General features: G+C 42.9%; 1 protein-coding gene across 1 annotated transcript in view; it reads left to right on the top strand.

Annotated features, from left to right (window-relative positions):
* Window positions 1–20,318, top strand: part of LOC135702057 (igLON family member 5-like) — a 210,387-nt gene that overhangs the window by 125,694 nt on the left and 64,375 nt on the right. Inside the window, exon 2 of the mRNA XM_065223047.1 lies at window positions 3,861–4,015. Coding sequence (XP_065079119.1) covers window positions 3,861–4,015 — 155 coding nt within the window. The remainder of the gene's footprint in view (window positions 1–3,860; window positions 4,016–20,318) is intronic.

The following is a 20,318-nucleotide window of genomic DNA, read 5'->3' as shown; positions in this document are numbered from 1 at the left end:
GGTGAACTACTTTGCCCAAGACAGTAACCTTCTATATGTCCAGGATCCCGAGATATTCCATGTTGGTTAAATTAAGATCCCGGAGTAAGTTGAATGCAAGAAATCTTCTTCCTGTTATCAAAATTACAACAACTTTTGCTTGGGAAATGTAATATTTCTAACAATGATGTTTACAAAATTACACATTAGTGTTAACACTAAATATGGTATGAACTGGTTTTTCAACACAAATTAATAAAACAATCTCTACTCTGCGGGGCTCAGCCTCCCTTCATCAAGATAGATTATCAGTCAGATTATAAAAGCCAGAAGTGTTTCCACCTGGATTTGAACCCAGTCATCTGACCGAGACAAACCAGCCAACAGCTGAAAGTCTCTAAAATAAAGAAATCAATCAATCAACCCAGTCATCTGAGAAACTTGAAAAGAGAAGATACTCGCGCCTTTCTCATCTTCTCTACCTCAACTATTGTGTGCAGAGTAGATGTAAGATAATAAAGTAACGCATTGTGATGAGGTGAACAATGGTTGAAAAATAAAAAATAAATAGGTTTTCTCTGCACTCGCATTCTTGACTCTTCTGGATCATGCGGTTTGCTACATGGATGTAATCTAAGGGTGTAAGTTTATAACATAATTTGTAATTATTCTCGAATATTCCGGTACATTAGCATTGCATTCGCCAATTTCAAACTTTTCCCATCACACGTGATCTATAACAATGTATCTAACCTTGTTTTGATTTTACAGAGGTTTACTCAACATAATTCTATGAATTTGTGTTACTTGGGTTGTTTAGTTGTAATACTACTCTCTCTCCGAATCTAACCGAGTTCATTTGTCGAGTCCATCACTTCTAGAGATTTTCGTACATACCCTTGTAGCACCCTTGTTATAAATTGGTCTTGAAATCTTCTATATGTCTTATTTCAGTTATAAACAAGTTGCAGCGACTTTTTTGAACAGAATTGTGCTACTTGGGTATAATATGGACATGACTTGTTTACACCCCAGCCTTCAGTATTTTTTTTTTTACTTTGTTTGCTTGCCATAAGAAAAAGCTTGCACATCTAAAGAACTGTTATACATTATTACTAGTGCAACAGTCCAAGGGGTAGGTCACTCCGCACACCAATCTTGCGTCATCTTTTTTGTCAGTGTGCCGATTGTGCCGGTCATAGAGCAAGCTGCGATTGTTTGTGAAATTCCCATCCCGGCAACCCGGTATTTCTGACACCTTGAATGTTTTAGTTTGAAATCGAAAGGATAAATTGGATAGAGGATGACGCGGGAACTGGCAGGTGTGTGAAATTGTGTGTTCATAGGATAGCAAAAGTCCTGTGTTTTAGGGTTTTATAATGCCCTCAAATCCAGACTAGAAACCTAGCCTTTTGTGATGTGAAAAGCATCGGTCTATCAGCGGCCGGAAAGAGTGGGAACATTGTTGGAGACCGGCTATAGAAGATGTTGAATATGACTTCTGTAGTTTGTTTTGTGCGAGTTGCAGCATGTAACAAGTGTAATGTCGTTTTCGTTTTTGCGGTGTAGCACTGGTGTAGTGTAAGCAGGAATAAGCGCGAGTCTTTGACAGCTCAACATTATTTGTTTGTAAACAAAGGTGCATCCTATTGGCAAATCAAAGTTGGCACTCGTGGAGAATAGAAGAACTTTGAAAGTGATGATGGTTTCAAAATTTTCCACGGGGAAGTATACGAGTGCAATCTTAAAATGCTTTTATTTTGAAAATGGAGCATTTTATTTAAATCTGGTTTCTGCTACAGTGGTAGAAAAGCGAAAGTCTATGTTTACACCTAAAAATCTGAAAATAAATTATGTTTTCTGTATTATATGTCTATTGAGTAGTCCTGAAGTTTTCTACTAACGTAGCACTAACCAGATTTAAATAAAATGCTCCATTCACAAAATAAATGCATTTTAAGATTGCACTCGTATACTTCCCCGTGGAAAATTTTGAAACCATCATCACTTTCATAGTTCTTCTATTCTCCACGAGAGCCAACTTTGATTTGCCAATATCTACACCCTAAAATATTTCGGTGTACGGCAGTGTAGCACCGGTGTAGCTACACCGCAAAAACGAAAACGACATAAGTGTTGCGTCCAAGATTGGTGAGATTAATCGCGTGTAGTTTTCGTATATTCAGTTATTAAATTCCAAGAAAAAAAATTAAATGTTCGTAAAAGGTAAAACCCCCCAGAATCCCCACGAACGCAGCCAGTAGGAGACACTTCCCTATAAATTGTAGAACAATGCCACTAGCCACCACCAGAGCACGCTGTGTGCAGTCATGAATGGACGCCCATAGGTGTGGTGTAATGGGGGCCATTGCATGGAGAATTCGTGGCACGTACGACGGTTTAACGGTCACGGTTCGGGGTCATCGTTCACCAAGAGGCACATTCATAAGCCTGGTGATCATTAAAGACTACGGACACATAGCAAAAATCTATAGTTTGATTGTGAAAATTAAAGTGAACTAAATTGAAAGTTTAAATGAGTTGTAGAGGAAGTTTCCACGTACAATTGGACAGCCTGGTAATTAGCATTACACAAAAAAGCCCCCGAACCAGATCAAACCGTTGCCTAGTGATATCATGTCAATCGATAACCACCATTTCAAATTCTCCATCGCGCCCACAGGACCTCGCGGTTTTACCGTAACGTTTACTTATTTAACGTATTTTTCCGGAGTCAACCACGTCAATTGCCGGTAGCGTGTCCGAATCGTAGATCGTTTACCTGATCCCACAGCTACAGTGTGCGCCGCCAATCCAGGCAAGCCAACTTACCCTTGTAGTTCGTTGAAGCCTCGAGTCCGTCACCATACTCGAGGGGCGTATGGGACAGTTAGAGGCGTCCACCCCTGGCCCAAGAAAGTGACGCGGTACCAGAGGAAGGAGAGGAACGACGACGACGGCAGTGGCAGATGAAAGGGCCCAAAGAAAATACGAAGAGTAGCGCTAGCACAAGGTAGAAGTAGTCAACTAAGGAACTGGGATACGTCAGAGTCTGGACCGACCGTGAAGTGAGAAGGAAATGAAAATTAACAAAAGCGAATAAAGTGGGAGTTTGTCTTGAGCAAGTGTTTTCTTGGTCCGCGGAATTGTCACGAGCGTGTGCCGACCCTGAGGCTTGGAGACGGGGGTCTTATTAGTGCTGGGAGTAACACCGCACTGGCACGTTACAAGCATTATTTGAATTAATGATACAAGTGGGGTCTGATTAACTGCCTCTTTCTCGTGATTGAGCCCACTCTAGAACCTACATTTCGTTTTTAAATCTATAAGTGAACCGAGAAGTGAACTGCTGATCTGAGTTCCTCTGGTATATTCAATTAGAGGATGTGTCTGAATATACAGTCAAACAGCACGTAATGTTGTGAACAACTTCAATGACAGTTGTCCAGCACTGCTCCCATTTTATTTACAACAATCTAATGGCTACGAGATTGTGCTGAAGGTGTATCGATGGATGTGTCAAAGCTGTGCCGAATCTAATTTCGGCACAATGTACTGAGTGATTTACCTCTTGGCAACAGTTACTTTTTCCATTAGTGTAAGCCGTAATTTTTATCATCTAGAGCTAAATCAATTGTATTTACGCGTGTGCTGTGCTTTTAAATATAATTTAATGTTTTAATAAAAATTCTAGAAGTCTGCTCATTGTTGACGAAATACGCGTAACTGTCAAGGATAAGCAATTAAATCGAAAAAGAAAACTGATTCTTCTCGCTTTCTAGATATCAAACGTGAGCGTAATTGATCTAAAAGGCCATAATGTTCCAGATCACAGCTCAAAAAAATTTCTCACATATTCGTTTAACTCTTTCTCCTTCCAGAGTCCAACGAAGCCAAATCGTCGCATAGAAACGCACTGAGCTCGCCACACCACCACGAAAGTCAATTCGTCACCAAAAACAACAGTAGAGTAGTTAGTCAACGAGGGGGCCTCGCCGTGCTCCCCTGCAGTGTCACCATGTCAACACCAGCCACTGTAAGTAAGTATTTTGTTAGTAAACGCGCGGATTTTTTTTTTCAGTTCCGATCTTTTGTTTCGTTTTTTGCTTCATTCGTGTTTTTATTCTATTTAAACTTATTTCATTTTCTCCGCAACAAACGGTTTTATAACGATCTCAACCTCATTAGCTGCAAGCTAGTTGAGAAACAATATCCAATACTGTCTTGTTTTTCTCATTATCAACCTTTTTCACAAACTCTGCCACTTCTTATGCAAGAACTCAACAAGTTCTCATCCTCGTCGTCCGAAGCTCTCCAGCCAGCAACGTTGAAACATCAATTTTACCTCGTTGGTCGAGTCGTACACGCCTTCCTCGTTGCATCCGTATCCTTCTTTACCAGCCCCAGATGAGAAAAATAAAATAAAGATAAATTTTAAGGCATAAACTTTTATTGCCTAGCCCACTTTGAGTCGAATCCGCTTATCTTAGACTCGGAGAAGAAACTTCATTTATTTCCCCTCTTGATCCATTCTCCCAGGAAGCACCCCATCTTTGGAGTGCCTTGGCAAGGGGTCGGAAATCTGGTCAGGTACTGGACTATGTTAGAAAGAAGCAAAGTGCAAAAAAGAAGAAGTCATCTCCTAAGATTATTCATCTTCAGCATCGTCGTCGTCCTTTTGGCGCTATCCGCACTTTCTCTTCCGGTACTTGATTTTACGACGGGACTATGCGAAGATGGCTCGGACCCGTAAAATGTGTATATATTTCATCCTTGCTGGCTGAGCAGAAAGCGGACCGAATAGCTTGGACTGGGAGAAGCAGCTTTGCACATCTGGGAAGGCTTGAGCTACCGTTAATCAGGGATGACACCATCTGTCCTCGACACGTGGATTTAATTTTAGCACCCGATTGGACCCGATCCCTGGGAGCCCAGCTATGCGGCTAGGAGGCTGTTTTGCAGAAAGGCAAATTATGTTCAGTCACGAAACGGAAATGTTGGACTACCTTTTTCGCTGATTGTAGATTTCAATATATCATGATTGGGTTATACTTAGTTCTGCATTAGATTGGATCCATTTTTGTAGAATGGAATAATATAAAAATGAATTTCGTTACATTATCAACGTCATTCACGTGTTCAGAGTCATAAGAGACAAAAGACAATAGAGAAATTATGTTGATTGGGTATAAGTGGTAAGATTCATAGTTCTACTCCGATATTAAATAATATCCTTATCCTAGTTCTGATGAACCTCCAGGTGTGTTCATGGGCATGTTTTTGTAGCGATATTTTCAAAGTTCCTATAATACGGGTACGTTCTTACCGGATTCCTATAGTTCGATCGATCCAGCATTTTACTATAAAACATTTCAGTTATGTATTTTCAACGTACATGATGTCGTGAAAAATTTAAAAGCTTTGTCTTAATTGTGCTGGGAGAATTGGCTGCCCCAATTTTTTGAATTTTCGTTTTGTTCATATGATTATAAATTCTACCTGTGGGCAAAATTTAAAAGCATTCAGAGAACTTGCGGCCAAAAAAATCGCCGTATGAAAAACATACTAGAAAGTCGTGTTACAAAGAGTTATTATAAATCAAGAATGATTTTAACTGTGTCCGATTGTTTATAAGTTGAATTGTTGAAAATCCTCAAAACTTTTTGATTTCCAGGAATTTTCTTAAACCCGAGATAATTATTTTTATAAATTATTTTAATCTTCTGTGTAGAGCGTGTGAACATATTTCAATGTTGTGTCACCTTGAAAAGTTTAGCATGACCCCAAGTACTCACATTCTCTTTGGGTGATGCTAAACTTTTCAGTGAACGGAATAAACGTGAAGAGCATTTAGTTCTTTTAATTGATCAATTATCTATTATCTCAACTCTTTCTGTTGTTGAATAGTAGGCGTACCAAATTTGAAGTAATTTTTTTTCAAAGAGAAAGTTGATTAAGAGAATCAATCAAAATCACTTGCACCACTGCTTCCAGGTTTGGTTAAAAGATAACAACTCAGGAGAGCATTTTGTATGGTCGTTGGGGCTTGTGGGAATTTGCGATGAAGATTGGCACCTCCTTTGCCACGACCAGTCAATTGTTGCCTGTTAGGTGTGAAGGAGTGGACTAGCCACCAACTTCCTACTACTGCTATTGCTGTTCACCACGCCGTCCGAAGCGAAAATGAGCTAATGCCATACAGCAGCGCTCTTTTATATCTTTTCAGGTTAAAGCAGAATGATGTGCTACCAAGTGGTATAAAAGCTACAAAGACTCCTCCCATTATGAGTAGTTTGCTATCAAGTAGCGACACAGGCTCTTTTCCTTTTGCGTACACGGCGAATGAGAACGACCCAAATTTGAGTTTAGTCCATTCATAATCGCCAAAAGTGCAGGAGCTCAGCGATGAGTAAATTTGTCTCATGGTTTCCTGTGGAAAACCTAAAAAATCTGCCAGAAAATGAGGAAATTGACGAAAATTTTATTCAGTCTCGGAGTAGTACCAAAAGACTGAGTGAATCCAATCTTTACTTCTCAAATTCGGGAATTTTTCTCTGGAAAATCCTGGAAAAACCTGAGAAAACATGAGGCAAATTTACTCATCGCTGAGTTCCTGCACTTTATTTCTTAATTCTGAAATAACTAAACTCAAATTTGGTTCGTTCTCATTCGCCGTGATATCACCTTGAAAGATATCGGTGCCGGTGGTGAGCGTGATTACCTCTCACCCCAGCAAGCCTGGGTCCAATCTTAGTCGGCGCCACCGGCATGTTCTAAGGCATAACATCTCTGATCACGCCTTCCTTCCGGAAGTAAAGCCGTTGGTCCCCGGTTGAGTTGATGGGTCGATAGGTATGGTCCAGGTGCGGGAGCTGCCTCCCTTGCGTCGGTAGCATTGGAGCTCAGTACGGAAAACAAATCTCGCGTCACTTTTTAATAGTTCCTATCTAAATTTATCGATTCTCTTCATCGACACTCTCTTTCGTAAATAACTCGCCTTCACAAATGTTTCCTGCCGTCTTCGTCGAATTAGATGCTAGATTGTTGCTTCTTCCATCGAAAATATCCGGCCGTGGCGATTCAAAATTGATCAAGGATGATCAAAATAATTTGTACCCCTGCTTCTTGTTTGATTACATGAGCATTTTGTGTGATCGTTGGTTCTGAATATGGACAAACAGGCAGAATTATATTCCTACTCTTTACTGTCATAAGCTTGGTGGCCCTGAAAAGAGCCGTTTTGTAGCCAAAGTTGGTGATGATTTAACCTCCGAAACCTAACAGAGTGCGTCTCTGTTGCTTCAAAACGTAGATGACATCCATGGCCGCTTACGTTTGACGTGTTTAGTGTAGGTGACAGCATCACGGATCTCATTCTTCAGGAACACCTTCAGCACACCTCGTAAATCAGACCGGAGATACGTTAGACACCGCCACGGCGAGCCAGACGGCGGATGGCGGTTATCTCGAAGAATTTGCGTTTGGTTCTGAATATGGCGATGAGTGTGCAAAATATTACGCAATTTCATCCTCCCTATTCGCACGCGCCCGAGGATCGGAGGAGAATGCCACTTCGACTTGTTTCGTCTACTTACTACTCTCTGACGACTGTGCTGGGGTAGCAGCATATGCATGTAGGTAATTGGTGGATTTGTTAGTTAATTCGACGCTTTTGGACAATGCTGGATATTTACCAGTTTTTCAATAGTTTCTTGTTGAAAATCAACATTGGGAAGCATTGTTATCGAAGCGCAGCCATATTTCTGCTCGATTGGTGATAAAATTATCGAAAGTGGACCAGGGGCAGCTGAGTTATTAACGTTCAAAATCTTTCTTAATTTGTTACATGTTCCATTTTCGATTTTCACAAAGTGTACCCCCATATAGAAATCAAAGACGTAGTCCTACGTCAAAATTGTGAAGAAGGCATACACAATGCAGGGGTATCTGACCCCTTTGCCACCCTTATTTATTAATTATAGCAATATCAATCAGATTGATAGACGAGGCTCGGTAGCTCAGTGGTTACCGTTTCTGCTTACTGAGCAGAAGGTCGGGAGTTCAATCCCAGGCCCGTCCCCTTCCTTGCAGTTTTTCACTTTGTCTTATTCTATACCCACTAGATTTTAATGAAAACCAAATTCTTCTTTAACACCGATCGCATCACTTACCACAGTGTGGGTCTTGATCTAAAAATAGAAATTGGATGAGTGCGCGTGCGTGTGTGTGTGTGTGTGTGTGTGTGTTTTTTTTTTTTTTTTTTTTTTTTTTTTTTTTTTGGCAAGGAGGAAACCTTCAAAAAGGCCATCGTGCCACCGCTTGACGACTGGGCGCACTGTCGCGGTGACACGGTGTGTGGGATTCTTACCGCACTAAAACCTCCTTAGACGCCTTGCCCTTTTCCCCCGGAACCACTTGTCGTATTACTTCGGAGGGGGCCGTGCATTACGCACCTCACTTTACCTCAGCTAATTGGCGCTTCCAGTTCGCTGATCGTCTCTCCAATTTGTGAGCCATTTATCTCCCAGTGTCACGTTCTACTCGGTTATCCCTGGTGGTGGATACAGCCTACTCTGACGGAGAGTTCTCCCGGCTTCGGCTTTCAGTTCGCACTTGTGTGAGCACATTACTACTTTCTAGTTGGTCTTCCCGCCATTTTCGCTGCAGCGCTGACATGATCTGCGTTACTGCTCTGCTGACGGCGTTAAAGGTGCCCTCCTCTCGACACATTTCTTCGACGACATTCTCCGTGCTAAGGGCGAGCATATCCTCTCGCACATCATCAAATCTAGGACATTCGAAGACCACGTGCTCTGGTGATTCTTCCACATTCCCACACTCCGGACAGAAGGGTGACGTTGTGTGTCCGAACCGATGCAGGTACTTCCTGAAGCAGCCATGACCAGACAGGAACTGCGTCAAGTGGAAGTTGACTTCTCCATGCTTCCTGTTCACCCAGGTCGAAAGAGTCGGTATTAGCCTGTGTGTCCATCTACCGTTCTCTGCTGCATCCCACTCCTGCTGCCACTTAGCCATCGACTCCGTTCTCACCATTTTTCGTACTCCTCTGGTTTCTCTCGTCATATAGCACTCGTAGTCCTCCGCCAAGGTGATGCCGATTGGGATCATACCGGCGATAACGCATACTGCCTCCATCGAAATGGTTCTGTACGCACTCACGACTCGCATGGCCATGAGCCGGAACGTACTGCTCAATTTCCTTTGGTTCTGCTTCGTTTTCAGCGCTTCAATCCAGGCTGGACCTCCGTACCTTAGTATTGATGAGGAAACACTAGCCAGAAGACGTCTCTTGCTGCTGCTTGGACCAGAATTGTTCGGCATGATTCTGGCTATTGCGTTGATGACCTTCGTCGCCTTCTCGCAAGCATATTCGATGTGGCTATTAAAGTTTAGCCGGTCGTCGATCATCACTCCCAGATACTTAAGCATGCGCTTCGAAGCAATGGTGTGCTCTCCAACGGTAATTTCTGCCCGCTGCACTGCTTTGCAGTTACTGACCAACATCACTTCTGTTTTGTGGTGGGCTATCTGCAGCTTCGCTCCTTGCATCCAGTTACCAATCGTATCTATCGCCTCAGCCGCCAACATTTCCACTTCTTCCAGCGTCTCACCGGTTACCGTCAAGACGACATCGTCCGCAAAGCCAACGATCTCAACTCCTTTGGGCAGCTTGAGCGTCAGCACGCCATTGTACATTCCGTTCCACAGCGTGGGACCTAGAATGGAGCCTTGGGGAACCCCCGCCGTGATTCCAAGCGATTTCTGCCCCGTGTCTGTCACGTAGACAAGGACCCGGTTCTGGAAATAACTACTTAGAATCCTGCAGAGGTAGCCTGGAACCCTCATTCTATGGAGCGCCTTGGCGATGGCCTCCCAGCTGGCGCTATTGAATGCATTCTTGACATCGATCGTAATCACGGCGCAGTATCGATTTCCTCTCCGCTTCTGTTTGGAAGCTTTCTCGGCTCTGTCAATCACTGTCCGAATTGCATCCACCGTCGATCTCCCTTTCCGGAATCCAAACTGTCTCTCCGACAATCCGTGTTCACTCTCCGTTCATTTCGTCAGCCTGTTGAGGATGATCCTCTCTAAGAGCTTTCCTACAGTATCCAGCAAGCATATTGGCCTATACGATGCAGGATCCCCCGGCGGTTTTCCGGGCTTCGGCAACAGCACAAGCTTTTGTACCTTCCACCTATCAGGGAACTGACCATCGTCCAGACATTTCTGCAGCACCATCCTGAACATGTCCGGGAACGTCTGGATCGCCGCCTTCAACGCCACGTTGGGAATTCCATCCGGGCCGGGAGCTTTATTCACTTTCAACCCTTTCGCTGCTGCTATGAGTTCCTCGTTGGAGACTTGTTCAACGTTGTCTTCATCTACCTCGCCATATGGTGTAGGTGGCCAGTTCGTTGGGTCATGCTGTGGGAAAAGTCCCTCCACGATGACTTTCAGCTTGTTGTGACACATTTCAACCGGCATCGTTGGGCCTCTGATCTTCGCCATCGCAACTCGGTATGCGTTGCCCCAGGGGTTGGCATCGGCATCGCGGCACAACTCCTTGAAACTATTTGACTTGCTCAGCTTTATCTTTCGTTTCAGTGCAGCCCTGGCCTCTCGGAACACCACCCTGCGCTCCTCTCTGTCTGCTTCTGTTCTTGCTCTCTGAGCACGCCTTCTGGCTAGAAGACAAGTAGCACGGAGGGTGCTAATTTCCTCGTTCCACCAGTAGGCTGGACGCCGCCTGTTCGTTGGCTCCAGTTTTCTCGGCATAGTTGTGTCACATGCCCTTGCTAATAATTCGGTCAACTCATTCGCGCTTAGGCCCGGGACGCTGTTGTCTACCCTTAGAGCTTCGATGAAGAGATCCTTATTGAATGCCTTCGTCTTCCACTTCCGCTCGCTTACTTTCGTCCTCCGCATTTCCACCGGTGTTCGTTCGCCGATACTGTACCGGATCGCCTGATGGTCACTATGGGTGTACTCCTCGCACACCATCCAGTTCATATTTGCCATTAGCGACGTACTGCAGAAAGTAACGTCGATAATGGATTCCCTACCATCTTTGCGGAAGGTGCTGATGGTTCCTTCGTTGGCCAGACTGACGTTCAACTTTGCCAGAGCTTCCAGCAGGCTATACCCTCTTGCGTTGGTACATCTGCTCCCCCAATCCACTGCCCAAGCATTGAAGTCTCCTGCGATGACGACTGGTCTCCGTCCAATGAGCTCTTCGGTGAGCCCATCTAGCATCTGGTGGAACTGCTCAATTGTCCATCTCGGGGGTGCGTAGCAACTACATACAAAGATTCCATTGATTTTGGCGATCACGAAACCTTCATATGAGCTTGCCACCACTTGTTGTATGGGATACCTGCCCATGACTTGTATGGCCGCCATTCCTGCTCTATCCGCCACCCAGTTACCATTATCGAGAGGGACTCGGTATGGCTCTGCAATGATTGCAACGTCGCACTTTGTTTCCGTTGTTGACTGCCACAACAGTTGCTGTGCTGTGTTACAATGATTGAGATTTATTTGGGTTACCTTCATTATTGCTGGCCCACCATCGCCTTCTTGAACTCAGGGCACCTGAAACTTCCCGTCACATGGCCATTTCCGTCCTCCTTTTTGCAGAGCATGCACCTCGGTTGCTTTGTACAGTCTTTTGCAACGTGCCCCTTCTCTCCGCATTTCCTGCACAGATCAGATCTGTCAGGGCCTTTGCAGTGTCTCGCCTGGTGACCGAAGCCCATGCATTTGTAGCATCTCTCCATTTTCTTAGATACCCGAGGAATAGCTTTCAACGGGCACACTGACCACCCAACCTTGATTCGGCCAGTCTTCAGCAGCTCGTTAGCTGCGTCCGAAGAAAGTCGTATCGACGCCGTCTGCGTGCCACCATACGCCTTTCTCAACCGAATTGCCATCGGTACGTCTCCCAGGTTGCATTGCACCTTTAGCGCACTTTTCAACTCGTCTTCTGTTGTGATCTCGTCCAGATCCCTGCACTCGACCACTGACTCCTGGGATAAGGCTCTTACGTTCGCCGTCTCGCCAAGAGATTTTTCGACGAGCTCCTTAAAAGCTGAGCTCTTAACCGTAGGGTCCCTTTTCAGCTCGAATAGCATCTCGCCTTTCTGGGTTCGCCTGGTTTTCACCACATTCTCGCCTAAGTGTTTCAACTCCGGATCATCTCTCACTTTCCGGAGGAGTGCTGCGTAGGACGTTTTGTCCTTCGCCTCAACAACCAGAGCGTCACCCTTGCTTCTCTCCCTACGAGGCCTAGGATTCTCCTTATTCTTCCTGTCTTCCTTCTTCTTCTCTTCCTTCTTCCTCGCTTCTTCTTCCTTCCTCCTTGCTTCCTCTTCCTTCTTCCTCACTTCATCTTCCTTCTGTTTTTTCTTCCTCTCCTTCTGGTTCTCGACTTTACGCCACGCACCATTTTCTCCCATCTCCTTGATGCCTTCCTCGTCGTCCCTGCGTTTTTTGGGCTCCTCCTCATCTCCTGGCGTGTCCCTATCTCTCTTTTCAGGACGTGGATTTGTGGGTCCCTTCGGAGTCTCATGTGCTTGAGCCAGTCTTATGCTCTCCTTGGCCTCCAGCAGAGCCTTTTCGGCATTTTCGGCCCTTTTTCTCCACTCTTGACATTCCCGATCTGCCACTGTTATGCCGGATTTGATACCGGTCACAAGTTGCTTGATCTCTTTGTGTACGTTGTTTTTATCCTTCACGAACACATAGAGATCATCGATCTTCCTCCTGACCTCCGTCATTTTGGTTCTCCCGAGCTGCAGTTCTTGGGATTTGCTACTACTGGATATTGGTGTGAATATCTGGCTTAGCCCAACGCCTGGCTGCTCTTCTTGAAACTTACTGCTGCTGCTGGAACTCGCAGTGACCCCCAGGTTCGACACTGGTGATCTCTGCAATATCCCACTCCTTGCGAACACGTTTGCTCCTCCGTTTTCACTGTCTGGCGTATTGCCGTCGTTCTTCATATTTTTTTTGGTTTTTTCTTTTTCTTCATTTTTATTTTTTTCTCCAATTTTATCCATTCTGATGGGTCCCCCCTTCGGGCCGCTATCTCCACTCGTTGTATGTAGTCTCCTATCGTGATCCCATGGTTATCTATGCAAGCAGGGAGGCCATGCTAGGGTTGACACAGTCCTTCATGGGGGCCGTGTTCAGAGCCAGATCGGCGTAAGTCAGGAATGTTACATCTGAGTCTACTACTCACCAATCACCAATTGGTGACGAGTTTTGAACGTATCCGGAGGCCTGCCAAGGTTTTACCGGGACGGGGGCAGCCGCACTATTAGCCCACTCGCCATTTCAAGAAGGTGTCACCCTTCTTTACTTAGGGAGCAGAATAGCACGACTGTCAGCCCTGTAGCGTGGTATCCAATCCATTGTGCCGTGTCGTGTCCATAGTTCCATGCCGTATCCAGTATGCCGTAATAAGGATCTTACTGGCGTCGATCCTAATGTGCCGGTTGGCACTCCTGCGGGTTGACGAAGCATTTCCTCTATCGCCGTGTTATGGTTACCGCGCCAGTGTTCGCGTCGCACCCCCTCACTTTGCTATTGTCAGAAGGACAACATTGCCCAGGCTACACCACGGGGAGGCGTGAGGTAGGAACTTGTGAGAACCAGAGCTAGGTCGTCAACTCACCATTTGTAGCCCTGTGTGTGTGTGTGTGTGTGTGTGTGTGTGTGTGTGTGTGTGTGTGTGTGTGTGTGTGTGTGTGTGTGTGTGTGTGTGTGTGTGTGTGTGTGTGTGTGTGTGTGTGTGTGTGTGTGTGTGTGTGTGTGTGTGTGTGTGTGTGTGTGTGTGTGTGTGTGTGTGTGTGTGTGTGTGTGTGTGTGTGTGTGTGTGTGTGTGTGTGTGTGTGTGTGTGTGTGTGTGTGTGTGTGTGTGTGTGTGTGTGTGTGTGTGTGTGTGTGTGTGTGTGTGTGTGTGTGTGTGTGTGTGTGTGTGTGTGTGTGTGTGTTTGTGTATTATAATCGCTCTACCAAAAACGATCCCTCCGTGTGCGTGTGCAACCTTTCCCCACATCCAACATCCCAGTGATTTCTCGTGGAAGCGCAGAGGATTTCCCGGTTTCCTTCACAGCGATTCACAGCGAGTACCACGTCAACACATTCCTTCCCATTCCCTAGTTGATCTGCATTCGGACACGGCCGGCGCTGGTATTGCTAAATATTAGATCTCCAGTTCTTACACATTGAGGATGAATGTTAGACCCAAACATCATCTGTTGGTTCTCTGTGTAATTGCAGCTGATCTGGTAATAACAGAGCAGCAACCGTGGGCGGTCAATCATGCTGCATGCTTCATGCTTCATGCTATAGCAATATCAATCAGATTGATATTTTATCAATCAACCTCTTCGATTCATATTCCATCTTGTAATCATTTATTTGTTGGCCTTAAGTATTCCATCAATCAGTTGAAGAGCACCCCAAAGAATTGTACAAGATGCAACTTTTCTACAAGTGAACGGCAGCCCCAAAGCCATTCTCCGTCGGTCAAGTGGGCATCCACGCTAACTGCCTGCCTCGCTTGAACTCTGACGACTGCTGGGGGCGTCAGATGGCCCGGATCTATTGAGGAGTGACTTTTGTTTCTGTTTCGCGATTACAATTATTTGCTTCTTTTTAAAAGGTCCATCGTGCACAAGTATTCAGGTCTCGAATCCTTGGCCTCCCTTATCTACCCCACTGAAATGCCCCGTGTCCAACTCGTTCTGCACCTTTTCACTCACTGGTCATCTTTCAAATCTGTACAAGTTGAACTCGTCTTGAGAAAAATGATGAACTAAAAAAAAACTTTCCATTTTTTATGTTCGATGCTCGAAAGAACAAAGTGAAGGAATGACGGTAGCAATGCTCTCTAAAAAGTTTCCACCACTGCAAGCCATTCTGTTGTTGGCGAGGGGCCCTAAGTTGAGCAAGACTGTGTTCCTCGTGAGCGGGGAGCAATAAATTTTGAATTTTCTTTCCACAACTTTTCACCATCATTCAACCAGGCTGCGAACCAACCATTCCCGTCGTCCCGTTTGAGCTTTTGTTTTATTTTCTTTCTCCGTGGCTTCGAGATAAGAAGAAATCAGTCAGGTCTTGGAAAAACCTCTGTCGGTTCAAGGAAAAACTACCTCCCTCGTTTTAGCACCGTTCCGAGTGCAAAATTTATGAGGCATTAAAATTCGGGTGGTGTCTTCTTCTTGATCTCTTATTCGAGCGAATGGCACTGTTTGTAGTTTTGTGACTAAGAGGAGGGAAATGCTCGCTTTTAGGTTGTCTAGGTCGCATTCTGCTGTCTCACTTTTTTTTTTGTCAACTGAACAGACAACGATTTTCACTTGCCCAGCAGTTGGTAAGCTTTTAAGCTCATTTTCGTTTGCTTTTATAAGAATTAGGAGTGGCGAAATCTGGTTGAACATTTTTCGGACAAGAGCTTCAAGTTTTGGCTTGGCTGTGTTTTTCCAGTTGATCTCATCCTGAGCCTGTTTGATTTCATGAGAGATTTATCTTCGAGACATCTATATCAATCCAATTTGCTCGTCGATTATTTCATGCCTTACTGGCATCATCATTATCAGCATCCCTGCCAGACAGCCGAAGATGGATTGAGTTCATTGCGCGTGTAGGCTATGGACAACCTGTTTCCAGACAATCGCAAATTAGATTGCCTTCAGTTCAGCACAGCCTTAGCATCCAGTAGGATCATCAATATTCGATCAGTACGAACATCTTCCTTCCCTTATGAACAAATCAATCAACCGAAGAAGCTTCCATTTGTCTTCGCACTTCTTTTTCAAGTGACAAGTCCCCTCAAAAAGGAAGCACATCCAGGACATCACAAACACTGTTCCAGGAAACGTCTCCGTCAACAGCTGTCCCATTTACTTTTTAAACTTGTCGGCTCTACCGAGAAAGCTACAAAGTGGCTTCATTTATCATTACACCCAAATTAGAGAATTAGAGCGTACTGAAAAGAAATTCATTACCCTGGTCCATTGTTTTTATTTCGGCCCGGACGTTACGGACCGACCCTGGCCCAGAAGCATGGAGAAGATTCAATTAGCAATAAATTCGACACAGCTTCACCTAGCAGACGAACCGTTACTTAAAAGTTTGTTTTTTTTTCTATCGGTAAGTGGTAAAATTTAATTTTCTAAAGCACAGCCTCAACGTTGATAATAAAAAAAAGTAGAAGCTGCTGTTGACGGAGTAGTATTCGCTCTCAGAAATTAAATAATTCAAAGCATTTCGGAGACCTTTGGAACTGTTTGGTAAGCAGCTTGAAAAAGATAACATCTTCACTGAAAATCGTTTGATGGCGTTAAAAGAGAGAGAGAGAGAGAGAGCGAGAGAGATGGCTGGTGCGAAATTAATTAAAAACATTTTCGCCGAGGCTAATTTCCACCCTTACACCCGGGCACCGGCCGGTGCTGTGTTTGTAGCAGGTGAAACGAAATATGCAATACCCGGAAGAGTATTTAGCGCTGCTGCTAGTCAGGGCATTTCGGGGATTTTTACGGTAGAGTGCGCCAATTTCACGAATCAGGAGGTTCCAGTTTTTCGGTCAAATGGTGGTCATTAAATGTTTGGACAGAGTTTTTGTGCAGATGGAGCACTGCTAAGTTGCAAAATCTCGACCGTTTACAACGAAATAGACAAAACAGGTTGCGTCACTATCACAACATGAAAATGATCTTCAAAGGATGCCATCCCAAATAAAAAATGTGGCTTCATGAGGGTTCTGTAGACTTTAAGAATACTTTAAAACCTCCATAAAACTAGCAATTTTACTTTGGATATTTTTTTTCAGTGACGATTCAGTCAGTGACGATCATGTGCATGTTTTGTTTTCAATTAAATTAATTAAGTAGAATAAATACATAAGCCAAACCTCTACGTCATTAGCTGCATTTATAACAATGATTGCTACCAGATGAATCTTTGTCACTGTCAAAAAATGAATGAGACTTTGACAAAGAGTTAGGTGAGAGTCAATTCATCCAATGACAATGTCAATAATAATATTCTCAATATCGCATGAAATCCAGGACTGTGGAGTCGGAATCGGATTTTTATTGAGTTGGAGTAAAAAAAAGAAGTACCGACTACTGCTGTGACTCCGACATTAATGAAATATCATTTTAAATAAGATAGTCCCAACCTTTTAGGCTCCTGATCAATTCTATTGAATTTAAATGCCTATCATGAAAACTTAATAATCTTGGCCTCCTCCGCAGAGCGTAAATTATTGATTACCTAGGCTGAGTGAGAAAGCACTGCACTATTAAATCCATTGCAGTGCAGACCGTTTGTACCAAACGGTAAAGGACGAGGCAATGAAAGAGCCAACAAAACATTCAGTCACTCACGAGCAGGCGACGCACACCGCTTGCCTTCGCTCACACAGCATGTAATGTTATGCGCCCATTACACATGTCAATATATTGACAATAAATTGACATATTGACAATATTATTGAAAAAGTGATATTGATGATGATGATTGCTGACAAGTATTGACGAAAAGCTGATTTTCATTTCACTTTGTCAATTCTCAGAATATATTGACAAAAAAAAAACAGTCAATTCTATCAATATCATCAATATACAAATATTGACAACATCAATGGCAATACGTTTGAAGCCTTTTAACCTTAATGTATTTAAGTCAATATTACTTGTCTCAATTTTTCCACACAAAAAACCTATGGAAAATATTAACTACACACTGAATGCGGATAACCTAAGTCGGTAAAATTTTACCCGGTTTTTGAACTACTGAAAAAGTCGGTAAAATTTAAAATTATCATCACTCGTAAAAAATCAATAAAATCGACACATTATCATTGAATGGTTTTAAATAGGTCCGATTTTTGGATTGGTTGGTACTAGAAATACTCATAGGGAGAGATGGGCGGAGATAATGTTTTGAGCCAAATGAACTGTCAAAATCTGAGCTAATCGAACATTCCCATTAGAATTTTCGCGATGATTTCTTATTCTTTCTAGAATAAATTTGAGAGTATTGCATTCTAACAGAAATTCAATCCCCTTTTATGTTTTGCGTGCTTCTCAAATGGAACTAGTTTTTGGAACCAAAAACAATATTCTAACTTTATTGATTAATTGATCTTCGTTGGTTAATGAATGGCACCAAGAAATGTGCAAAATATTACGATGCAATCAATTATTATTTTGCACGTAAATCAAATCAAAAATAAAAGTCATTTGAAATGCTAGCTTCTAGCAAGGGTTGCAAGATAATTTAGGAACAAATCCTTGCTGCCGAATTGTATTTTGTTTTTTCCGCCTAACTCACCCTCTGAGTATTTCTAGTTGGTACTATCAACCGGTGGAAACTATCGATTTAAAATTGGCTCACTACTTGACTAGCCTATTTGTCCCAAGCAAATCGATTAACGTACCCCATTCTAGTCGAAATTCTAGTACTACTCTATGTTTGTTTTGATTCTCTATGAAAGTTTGACAGATAAAATGAGGGGATAGTGGATTTTCCTATGTTTCCAAGGGTGAATCGATTAGCTTGGGAACGAAGATAGTACCAGAGCTGAATCAAAAAGTTGAGTACATTTCAGGCATAATATTTGATAACGGCACAAAAGCATTTGTAAACAAACTTTCTAAGGCCCTTTACACGTGAACCAAAGTACGCCCACGCAAACCAATACCACTTTCGGAAAGGTGATAGTTGCCCCTATCCGATGATGTTGTTCGTTTGCGTTGACGTACTTTGGTTCGCGTGTAAAGGGCCTTAGAAAGTTTGTTTACAAATGCTTTTGTGCTGTTATCAAATGTTATGTCTGATTTCTTCGGACCTACTAGTCTTAGAGTTACCTCTATGGTACTATCCCTAATAAACAAATACCATAACCGAACCGTATCCTGGATGGGTAAACTATTCCACAAATTGTTTGGATGATACTCCGAACACGTCGTTAAGCTCTCTCTTATGGTTATTTTTATTGGGGATCCTTTCACTCCACTGAAAGTTCCAATAAGAAACTGTCAATATTTGTTAGAAGAGACGATTTCTCGACGGTTCCGTCAACGCCAATATCAAATGTTGTAGCTTTTTGACAGGACACAGAAAGTACACAGGACAACATGATAACAAATTAATGGAATTGAATCAAATCGATTGTCGAATAACCCACGTTCGTGGTATGCTGTTTCCCACAAATAAACTATTATGCTGATGTTTTGATAAACATTGCTAAAGGAAAAACTAGCATATTATTTAATTTGCGTTACGTGTAGGCATGTGAAACGCAGATAGTATTTATTTTATTTTAAAATAAAAAAAAAACAAAATTACATGATTATGCTTGTGATTTTGTAGAAAATGAACATCGATATAGACGAAGCCTGGGTAGTGATTGGCGACTGTAAAAGGATACTTTTTTATTTAGTTTGATATCCATTTTATATCACACACGAAGATTTAAACAAAATGGCAACACTGCATGCATGAAGGTGCATTGTGAGTCAGTCGGTCTTAATGACGTACGTTCTCCCTCCTCTTGGGTAGGGGAAGAATATTGAGAAAGTGAAATGAAAATCAGTTTTCAACAATACTCATCATCAAACCATCGTCATCAATATTATCTTTCAATAATATTGTCAATATATTGACCTGTGTAACAAACGCTTTAGTGTATTGTCATTAATGTTGTCAATATTTATATATTGATTATATTGTAAGGAAAATTGACAATACGATGTTTGTCAATTTATTGACATTTGTTATGTTGAATATTCTCATACAAATTCAAACTGTATTACCGTTGTTACTAGCGTAACATAGGTATTAGAATCGAATTTCACACGTCTTGCCGTCTATGACAGATAGCCATCCACACAAGCTATATCACCTGTATAAAACATTCCCAATCGATAGAACTCGGCTCGATCTGGCTCGACAGTTTGATTACGACATCGTAGAATCAAATTGAACATGAAAATTCGACCCGGCAAGATGAAATTTGCTGATATCTGTATGTGCGTCTGTGGACGCGTTTCATCTAGGCAAGCTTTTTTCGAGATGGCTTATCCGATCAATGTGGTTGATATCTCGTTTGAAAGGCCCTATTGCGTCATTGATCGCTACTGAATTTTTTTCGATCTGACTTCCGGTTCCGGAAATATATAGGGCAGAATGATTTTAGTTATTTTTTTTTTTTTAAATCAATGATACACTTCATGAACATGATTTTTTTCAACAATGGAAAGACCTCATCCATATCTACTTGTGAAAATGATTTCATACCGATC

Source organism: Ochlerotatus camptorhynchus, unplaced genomic scaffold (genome assembly GCF_037179485.1).
Source record: "Ochlerotatus camptorhynchus isolate MF236.1 unplaced genomic scaffold, CSIRO-AGI_Acam_v1.1 ptg000183l, whole genome shotgun sequence".
NCBI lineage: Eukaryota > Metazoa > Arthropoda > Insecta > Diptera > Culicidae > Ochlerotatus > Ochlerotatus camptorhynchus.
The sequence above is the reverse complement of the archived record's forward strand: the minus strand, read 5'-3'. Positions and strand labels throughout refer to the sequence as shown.